Source organism: Amblyomma mixtum, chromosome 3 (genome assembly GCF_055824585.1).
Source record: "Amblyomma mixtum isolate Tamu chromosome 3, ASM5582458v1, whole genome shotgun sequence".
NCBI lineage: Eukaryota > Metazoa > Arthropoda > Arachnida > Ixodida > Ixodidae > Amblyomma > Amblyomma mixtum.
In genome coordinates this window covers 21,725,631-21,736,484 of record NC_143014.1, presented here as the reverse complement: position 1 = coordinate 21,736,484, position 10,854 = coordinate 21,725,631, and the positions used below count along the sequence as shown (strand labels likewise).

The following is a 10,854-nucleotide window of genomic DNA, read 5'->3' as shown; positions in this document are numbered from 1 at the left end:
ATGAACAGCTTGTTATAGTTATGTTAACCCATACTGGAGGGCGCCACGGGCTAACCTAGCTGTGTATATAATGACGCAACTAATCTATTAAAAAGGTCTTCTTCGTTCGGCTACTGGCGTCGTGCTTGCTTGGCTGGCTGCTGCTCTGCGTGTGCCAGCCGGCGATACAACAGATGGCGACGAGGTAAACAGAAGTGGACGCGAATAAGCTACAAGATGAACCTGCTTCAGCTACCGGAATTCCTGTCAGCGCCGGGAAGGCCAGCCATTCCATGGAAGCAGTGGCGAAGGATGTTTGAAAATTATTTGCTGGCCTCAGGGAACAACGCCCACCGTGCTGATCGTAGGAAAGCGCTCTTGGTGCACTGCTTGGGCGTGGAAGGTCAGCGCATTTTCTACGCATTTCCAGAAGAACAGTCGTCAGCTTCAGCAGGAAAACAGCAAAACACAGATGCGGCCGATAAGACAACGACCAAACAGGATGAATTTGACATCGCCATGGTAAAGCTCGAAGAATATTTTGTTGCCACGACTAATGCCATCGTTGAGCGACAAAGGTTCCGCCAGCGTGCTCAGCTGGCAGGTGAATCCGTGGACGCATTCGTCACAGCTCTTCGAGAGCTTTCTGTTACATGTGACTTCGGTACGCAAATGGAAGAATTCATTCGGGACCAGCTTGTAGAAAAGACGGGCCACCGCCAGCTACGGGAGCGACTGCTGCTAGAAGGTTCTGCTCTGACGTTGCAACGTGCGCTCGACATTGTCAGAGCAATGGAAACGACAGAGCAGCATTCGCTGCAACTCGCTCCACGTACGGATGTTCACGTAATAGAGCGTCATGCATCACCAACCGGGCGACCAGAGCGTTCTGCAGTCTCTAGATCAGCGCTAGGCCAGCTGACTACCAATTTTAGGGGTTGTTTCCGCTGCGGCTCCCCGCGGCACATAGCAAGTTCTTCAACGTGCAAAGCCCGAACAAGGACGTGCAACAAATGTGGTAGGCTGGGTCATTTCGAACGTATGTGCAGAAGTCTGGAAGAGCCAAGGCAATCCATGCCCATTCGAGGGGTTACTGCCGAAGATGACATTGGAGTTATGACATTTCTTCACCTGGGGCGAAGGCATACAATAGGAATACAGGTGGACGTGCAAGTGCACGCTGTCACTATTTCATTGTTAGTGGACACCGGCTCCGCGGTCTCAATTTTGTCCGCAACCACATATGAGAGACTGAAGCTTCCGACGTCGTTGCAACCATCTACAGCCACCCTCTTCGATTTTTCACGCAATCGCATTGTTGTGCGGGGATGTTTCGTCGCTCCCGTTGTATTCCGCGGTCGCCAAGCAAACGTGCTCTTCCATGTCGTGCCAGTTGGAACGGACATCCTGGGGTTAGACGCCATCGTCGCCCTGCATCTGCAAATCGATGGCAGGTGCGTAAACTGCATGACACCTTCGTATGCGCCTCAGGGCATTCCCAGTGAATTGCAGGCCGACTTTGCACACTTGTTCGATGGGAAGCTAGGGCTGGCTAAGAACTTCATTCACAAGGTGCGAGTTCGTGAAGGCGCAACTCCAGTTGTTGCGAAATTGCGGCGATTGCCGTTAGCAGTAAGAGACCAGGTGTCCGAGGAACTAAATCGTCTTGAACGTGAGGGTATCATTGAAAAAATTGACAACTCTGAATGGGTATCGCCGCCTGTCATTGTGCGGAAAAAGGACGAGTCAATACGCTTATGCGTGGATTTACGTGAGCCCAACAAGGCAATTGTCGTCGACAAGTTCCCGTTACCGCACACAGAAGAGCTCCTGAATAAGCTGCATGGTGCAAAATACTTTTCGAGATTGGATTTGGCTGCAGCGTACCACCAAGTTCCACTGAGCCCAGAAAGCCGAGATTTAACAGCCTTTATCACGGACCGTGGATTGTACAGATTCCGACGTGTATGCTTCGGCGTTGCTTCAGCACCGGCAGCATTTCAAAAAATGATGACTGTGATTTTACAACCTTGCAGGAATACCATCTGCTACATTGATAACATCATCGTTTTTGGCAGCTCACTCGAAGAACATAACGCGAACCTTAGGCAAGTTTTGCATCGCATCAGTGACAACGGGTTGAAGTTAAATCAAAAGTGCATTTTCAGTGTGAGCGAACTTCCATTCCTTGGTCACCTCGTGAGTGATAAGGGCGTGCGACCATCGCAGAGCAACATGGAAGCCATTCAGAACGCGCCTGCGCCGACGGACAAGGCGACGTTACGTTCCTTTCTTGGAATGACGGGCTATTACGCGAAGTTCATTCCGCGATACGCCGATATGGTCGAACCTCTTCGTGAGTTGCTGCGAAAAGATCAGAGTTGCAATGGGATTCGAAGTGCCAAACTTGTTTTGTTGAAATGCGTCGTCTTTTGTCTGACAGATGCAGCTGTTTGATGCTGCCCTTGAGACCATCGTTACAACTGATGCGTCCGGAATTGGCCTCGGAGCAGTACTGCAGCAGCGGCGTGGTCACGAAGTGGTTTCTGTTGCTTTCGCTTCCAGGAGATTGACAGATACGGAAAAGAAGTATTCCACTGGCGAGCTTGAAGCTTTAGCATGTGTATGGGCCTGCGAACATTGGCGTGTGTACCTGTGGGGCCGTTCGTTTATTCTGCGCACGGATCACCAGGCCCTGGTAACTCTGCTGACAACAAAAGAGGTGCGTCGCAGACCCTTCAGAATTGCAAGATGGCATGCTCGGCTACTCGATTACAACTACACAATAGAATTTTAGAAGGGCAGTGAAAACGTTGTGGCGGATGCGCTGTCACGAATGCCCCAATCTGCACTCGGGGGGCACATGGAACCGGAAGGGCCTGATGACGCAGTGTGCGTTGTTTTGTCGTGCATAAGCCATGAAGAGTTCGTGGCTGAAACTTCGCAGGATCGAATGCTGCAGGACGTCATGCAGTGGACTACCTCGTCATGGCCGCCAAGTAAGGATCTACCATCAGGGGCACACCCCTTTCAGCGTATCCGAGACGAGCTGTCTGTCGCTGGAGGGATTCTTCTACGTTGCGAGCAGTTTGTTGTGCCTGCATCGCTAACTGGGCGCCTCCTGTCAGCAGCTCATGAGTCGCACCCAGGTATTTCACGGACTAAACAACGGCTACGTGAGAAGTACTGGTGGCCAGGAATGGACAGACAGGTGGAACATCTGATTCAGTCTTGCGCTGTCTGCCAATCCGTGGACAAATCGGCACGACTAGTAGTGCCTCCGTTACTGCCGGTAGAGTTCCCTTCATGTCCATGGCAGAAATTGGGCATTGATATAGTTGGCCCATTTGCGTATGCACCCGCAGATAACTGGTTTGCCATCACACTAATCGACTACTTTAGCAAATGGCCCGAAGTGTGTTTCACGGCTAGCGTCACGTCTTCAAACGTTGCATCACTTCTACGCAGTGTAATCAGCAGGGAAGGCTACCCCGAAGAACTTGTGTCCGATCATGGGCCTCAGTTCACATCAACCGAGTTTGAAGAATTCCTGCAAGAGAGAGGTATAGAGCATACTTTTTCCGCTGTCTACCATCCACAAGCGAATGGACAGATCGAACGGTTTAACCGCGTGCTTAAGGATTACGTCCAGGTGTGTTTGCAGAAAAAGCGGCCCTTAAAGGATGCCATCACAGAGTACCTTAGAGTATACCGGTGCACCCCACACGCGATGACAGGAGAAAAACCTGTCCTGCTTTTGCATGGGCGTCACCCAAGAACTAAGCTGGATGTAGTCGGAGCTCCAGGTGCCCAGTTCTTCCAGAGGCCAGACATTGAGCTGCAAGCGTTGCGTCACAGAGTGGCCGAACATCAGCAGGCAAGCAAACAATACACGGATAGGCGACGAGCTGCCAAGCACGCGGCGCTTCAGCCAGGCCAACGAGTACGGGTCAAGTTGCCAGGGCACATTTCCAAAGGTGCTCTTAGGTATTACCAGCCCTTGACGGTTGTTAAGCAGTGGCACCAAGACATCTACGAACTCGAAGATGGCCGCAGGTGGAACCGAGAGCGTTTAGTCCCGTACCCTAGGGAGCATCTGCCCGCTGCCGTCGCAAGTTTCCAGTTCGGCGCTACCCGGAACTTCCTTGGGCCTCATTCGACAACAGCACCGTCAACAGAAAGCTGCGCAGCTCAAGCATCACCAGCGAGAACGGAACCACCCGTAATTTTGCGACGATCAACGTGAGAGCGAAGGCAACCCTCGTGGTTCGCGCACTATGAAATGTGATTATTGGCAATGTGAAGTAGTCAAATGAGCCGCCACCTTGGCTCATTTTTTAGAAGGGGGGATGTTATAGTTATGTTAACTCATACTGGAGGGCGCCACGAGCTACTCTAGCTGTGTATATAATGACGCAACTAATCTATTAAAAAGGTCTTCTTCGTTCGGCTACTGGCGTCGTGCTTACTTGGCTGGCTGCTGCTCTGCGTGTGCCAGCCGGCGATACAACACAGCTTGTGCTCGTTTGCAAGACATAAAACGAAATATGTGCTTTAGTTCTATTGAATAATCTTTTCTCTTCTGTAGCGGTTGTACCCGTGTTTGTTTACGCAGTGCCACAATCTGTGGGAAGCGCCGACGCGATCGCTCGCCTGAGAAACCCTTGACAGCCGGGTTGTTGACATCGCGTATGACCGGCGCTTCTCTCTAATTTTCCCGGCTTCCTCCGACATGCCCAGTACTTTATTTTGAACTACTTTATCCAGAAGTATGTTTGGTGATCGTTCGCGTTAACTGAAGTGGCCTAACTTGTTATCCACAAGCTAGCGACTGCGACGACTGCTGCTGGCCGTAAAGCACTGCTCGGCAGCCCGAGTCACACCGCCGCTTCCCGTTCATTGTATGCGCGTCCTGCGATGTAAAAAATAGTTGTTTTCATGTCACTGTTGTCAAAACTACACTCGTTGACCATTTTCATTCGCTAAAACTTGTGAATTCGTTCTTCACAACCACCGCAATCACCGATCCAACCCTGCGGATTCGCTAGGCCTAGTCGTCGCTGAAGGGAACGGAGTCGTCGTTGACTGAAATTAATTTGCCAAGTGGTTATCGCTAGTGAGTGTCCAGGTGTGCACATGTGAAATATAGCCGTTCGTTTCGCTTATTTCCAATACGGATAATGTATAAGCGCGCATGTATTCGCACCGTCACCTCATCAGCGTGTTCTCGCTCAGCCGCCGAATTCCCGAGGGCATGAAAGCTGACCGTCCGCCGATCGGATTCGTCGGTGTCGTTTACCCAAAAAACTTGTCCTACTACAATAATATTAAAGTGAACTAGATAGTTCACTACAATCACATGCTGCTGTTCACCGTGAGAGTGCCGTTGTCGGACTAGTGTGACCGTCGTCGTCGTTGTACACTGAAAACGAGCTGAGAATTTCGAATGCGTTTGGAAAGTGCACGTGTAGCACATTCCAAGTCTCGACTGCCATTCGACTCAGATGTCATTCGAAAGTACCCGTGTAGCACAGGTTACACAAACTAGCCCACAACAGCACCCTCGTTTACAGTCGTCATCACCCACAAAGGCCGCGTTCAGCTTGAGACAGCGGGACAAAAATCTACAGCTTCCAATCCGTTCTTTCTAGCTATAGTTTTCAGGGTTGTATAGGTAGCTCCAGGTTTCATCCCGTGTCGCCAGCAGCAGCAACACTTATTTTATTTATTTATTCATTCTGCACCTGCATCGCCAGTAAGGTATTACAGCAGGGGGGATTTTATTCGATGATTAGAGGTGTTCAGACACTGAAATCGTTCTAAACAGTATGAACAGATGTAATTTGTGTCACACCTGGGGGAAGAAGATTCCAGGCAGGCGCTGTCTGGACAAAACAAAAAAAAAAGAATGCCGCAAAACATTGCCTTGAAAAGCAAGTTGCTAGACTGTCAAAGGGTGATTCTTTCTTTGGGATATATATACGAAAGTGGTTTCATGTATTTCTCTCGACTAAGTCCAATTTGAGAATGATACACGCTATAGAGGAATTTCCAACGCAGGTTTTGTTCTGCGAGTTTTTAGGTCCGGCCATTTGGCAGCATGTTTAGCCTCTGTCAGTTTTATGTCATAATTGACGAGGACAAACCTGGCAGCCCTATTTTGTATTTTTTACGCTACAGCGTATACAGGTCGTGCGGTCGAAAAGCCATCGGCGTCGTAGTAGTTGCGAGCACCGCGCGTCAGAAAAAATCGTATCATGCCAACCGTTTGCCGCAGAATGTTCCGGGTGGTGTCATACGTTTTAGCGTTTCATGCAGCATAAACTTGCTAGTTAAGTTAGAGCATAGCTCGCGGCAGTGATTCGAACTGGCAACCTATAATCGGGGGAACCGGCGACCTATAATCGGGGGCTGCTTATCATGCGCGGTTCGGATGTCCACCAAGATAAGTGAGGCTATTACTGCGTCATTTCATTTCTTCAAAAAGCCAATTTTCGATTTGTCCAACGGGCAACGCGTCGCGCCGAACGGGCGATCGCGTTCCGTGGATTTGTTGGTTGGTTTATGGGGTTTAACGTCCCAAAGCGACTCAGGCTATGAGAGACGCCGTAGTGAAGGGCTCCGGAAATTTCGACCACCTGGGGTTCTTTAACGTGCACTGACATCGCACAGTACACGGGCCTCTAGAATTTCTCCTCCAAAGAAATTCTAGCTGCCGCGGCCGGGATCGAAGTTCCGTGGATTCCCTGGCAGCGCTTCAAGACGCTGACGCGTTCTGCGAAGCTTAAGCGTCCTCCAAATTTTCCTCTTTCACTCTCTCCTTTATTCCTTCCCTTGCGGCGTGTTTCGGGTGTCCACCGAGATATGTGAGACAGTTACTGCGTCACGTCCTTTCCTCAAAACCACTTTTCAGGTTTCACTTTTTTTTTTCAAGTTGGTTGATTAACTGTAAAGTGCAAGGGTCCCAACATACACACGAACGTACTGTAGTGTTGATCGTACGTCTGTGAAATACAATTACTGTTTCAGACCATTGGGTAGGGAACTGAAATTTCGCCTCAGAACACCGAGAATCGAAGCCGCTTTATTGTTTATATAATTTATGTGCCTAGGCCATCGAAAGTCAGGGGCGAAAAAAGAACAAATTTTTCGATTCCTTTGCTGTTGCTAAATTCATCTCACGGATTCGATACATGTGCCCTTGGTAGGAGCGCTTCCTTGTAAATGTGACGTGCATATATTTGATCCCATTCAGCGACATCTTCCAATGCACATCCAAATCATTCTGCGGAGCTTCAGAGTGACTATGATCGTTAACGACTGTACAGTACCCCTGCTGCACGTGTTTCGTATGCTTTTCAACCGAATGTCATTAGACTAGAACTGTCGAACTAACGCTGCTACACGGAGGTTTTCGACGGCATTCGATTCAGGTTACATTCGAGTCGACGGATCACCGCAGAGACATTCCAGATTTTGGAATGCACCCCCCCCCCCTCCCGATTGTTTAGAAAATTGCTCGTGTACTCGCTAAATGAGCTCTTGAAGATAATAGTACTCCACGGAGCATTTGCCAAGAAAGCGCGTAATTTCCTCAGCAGTGCGCAGATGAGGACGACTGCACTTACTCGTGTTTACATCGCTGTGTACTCTGAGATGCAAGCTACTCGCCGCCTGGAACAGCCAAACTCAGGGGTAGCCCGGCAACCCTGACTGGCTCCGCGCGTTTCGTCAGCGAGAGCCGGGGTGGGAAGAGAGCCTTCGGCCTCGAGCGGAGACGCCGCCAACCGTTTTTCAAGCCCTTTGTAACTGTAGTTCAACGGCTAAAATAAATGCATTCGTGCTCACATATGGCGCAGTCGACGTCCCGAACCTTGGTGTAGCCCGCCCATTCGTAGCCGCAAGCCACTTCACCGAAAGCCAGAATCAAAGTGTGTCGAGCACCAGCAGCCGAAGCCCTCCGCCCGTCTCACCGCCGCCGCCGCCATGCCGCTCATAAACTGGGAGGAAGCCACCGCCTCGGACCTCGCTGGTTTTCCAGTGGACTTCTTGCGAGATGAACTATCGCAACGCAATTTGGACAATACTGGTTCCAAGGACGAAATTATTTCTCGCATCCTTGCTGACACTGCCGCAAAACGAGTCCCGCCACCGGAAACAACTCTACCAGCCTCCGAGACACAGCCCGCTCCTACTCAAAGTGACCAGTTTTTCCAACCCATGCCAGTGTTCAGCGCTGACCCCGTACAGAATACGCAAATTGTGACCGCCTACCGTCAAAATCAACTAGCTTTGACACTGTCACAAGCCTCTACGGGAGCAGTGCACGTTACAACTTTGCCGGACTTATCATCAACGCTTCCGACGTTCAGTGGCGACGGAGGGTTATCCGTAACCCGATGGATTAGACGATCTCGAGCGCCCCCAACAGCTTGCCTCTTGGGAACCCGCTACCCTGTTGCCATCGCCCGTGCAAAACTTCGTGGCCCAGCCGCTGACTGGAAGGAAACCACTGGCCACCAGCTAAAAACTTGGTCAGAGTGGAAGCAAGCGCTTAGAGCGCAGTTCGGCGAGCGACTGTCCCTTATACAGTGGCAGCAACTTGTCGGTGCGTGTGAGCGAACCCACGATGAGAGCCTGATTACCTATACTCTTGCCAAACTCAATATCATTGGAAGGTGCCCGCTGTCATTGACTGACAAAGAACGCATCGAGTATTTAATTCAGGGCATCCGTGATGAGCAAGTGGCTACAGCGATAGTTGTTCAACGCCCGAAGACTGTGCAGGATTTCGTCAGCATCGCTTCAGAAGTTGATCGTGCCATGAACCACTCTCGCATGACTAGACTGAGAAAGCCATCCGCGCCAATTTCGAGTAGACAGCCGCGTCCTATCACCTCCAGTGCTACAGCGACGACCGAGAGCACTGCAGACATCCGCCAGCCTTCCCGACCTATAAATAGCACCTACCAACAACCAAACCGTGCAAGGCTGCCGCCCCCGAGAATATCCAACCTACCACCGGCTGACCAAGAACATCGGTACGAGGCAATCTCTTCCAAGTATGGTGCACCTGCCTACAGACGAGGGCAAGACCTAAACGAAGCGGTATGTTATAGCTGCAAGAAAAAGGGCCATCTGGCTAGCAACTGCACTGAGAAAGGACAGCCCTCCCGAGACAAGACGCGAACAATTCCTAAAGCTCCAGCAGCATGTGTCGGCCGCACTGAGGACCCTTTGCTGTAATCCATGCTCAGGTGTGCGGTTATCACTGCTCACGTCAAGGGCCTTGAAGAGATCAATGCCTTTCCAGACAGTGGCTCGAACGTCACTATCTTCACTGCCAGCCTAGCTGAAAACCTCAGCATAGAGCCGTGGACGAACTCACCCCTTCTCGTCGTAGGAGGAGGCTCCGTCGTGCGTCAGGGATGTGCCTTCTTGCGAATCAGCGTAGGCCCCCTCTCTGCAATTGTGGAAGCCGCAGTTCTTCAGAGAAATGCCGTTCCCCTTATCCTGGGAGAGGAATGGTTTTATGCTGCGCAAGCGGAACTTCATTTCAGGCCGCCACACCTTCCTGTTATCTGCCAACCCTCTAAAAACACTGTCGTGCGGTGCAAAGAGGAACTGTTACTACGAATGTCGAATGCAGTGATACTTAAAGAACATCAACTTTGTCTCGCTTCGACCCAGCGCATACAACCAGCGAACCCCTACAAGTGGATCTTGAACCAGATGAACACGAGCCATTGTGGAGCAAGCTCAATAAGGCAGCCCAGTCTCAAACTCAGCCAGCATACTACAAGATCCCGGCCCAGCCAGCCTCATGCAGCGTATTTCCTTCTGAGCCATGTTCATCCACACCAAACAACGGTTTCCCTGACATCACCATCGGGACATACCTCAAGCCCGAAGAATTCAGCAAGCAGTGAAGCAAATAGTTCACCGCCACTGCCGTCTCTTCGCTCCCAGCCATGATGACATTGGTCTGTACGAAGGCATCGAGCACGAGAACAACTTACTGCCGGACGCAAAGCCTTATGAACGGCAACTATACCGCTACACAGCCAGTGATCGGACGTTCCTCGAAGCCCAATCAGCATCTCTTCTTGATGAGATTCACTGGTCACTGACCATGGTCAAACAAAAAACAAAAATGACGTTTCGGGAGCGCTACGGCTCCCTTGTTCACAATGAGCAACCGGCTCGTCGTCCCGGGCTTTTTGTAGCGGTTAGTATCGTTTTCAGACATTTAGCGTAGATAGGGTGCAATGTGCCATCATTCTTATTTATTGTGTTAGGCGTAGTCTGGATTATTAGTGACTCGAGATTTCGGCGGGCTGATACATTCTTTTCTGATTTCACTATATCTGCTTCGTCCCAGTTAATTTCATGGCCAGTCTCTTGCGCATGCTCCGCGATTGCGTTCGTTGTCGCTGTTCCTCTTCGTACGTCGTACTGAGGTTCTTTCAGGCGTCTCGTGAGATCTTTTGTTTCGCCTATGTAAACTGATGAACAGTCGGCGCAGGCGATTTTGTAAACTACGCCGGGAAATTTTGCACGAGGGAGCTGATCTTTCACGTTTACCAGCTCATTTCTTATCTTGCTCGTTGGTACATGTGCAACATGGACGCCGTGCTTACGGAACATCCGCGCCAGCGCCTCGCTGATCCCTGATATATACGGGATAGGGGCCCGCTTTGGTTTCGGTGCGTCGGCACTTTCGTCTTCCCTGGCAGTAGACTTCTTCGATGGCGCCAATCTTCTTTTCGTGTTCCGAATGAAGGAAAGCGGGTAGCCGTTTCCCAACCATAGGGAATAGAGGGCGGCCAGAATAGGACGCTTTAGAGTTGGCTGTTCGGTAATCCTTGCTAGGTG

At 50.6% G+C, this 10,854-nt stretch overlaps 1 protein-coding gene across 1 annotated transcript; it reads left to right on the top strand.

Annotated features, from left to right (window-relative positions):
* The first annotated feature begins 216 nt into the window (after positions 1-216).
* Positions 217-9,908, top strand: LOC149349409 (uncharacterized). The gene is made up of 4 exons (XM_089575452.1): positions 217-1,046; positions 2,016-2,087; positions 9,237-9,409; positions 9,670-9,908. The coding sequence occupies exons 1-4, from the start codon at positions 217-219 to the stop codon at positions 9,906-9,908; spliced, it is 1,314 nt and encodes a 437-aa protein (XP_089431578.1).
* Positions 9,909-10,854: the final 946 nt, after the last annotated feature.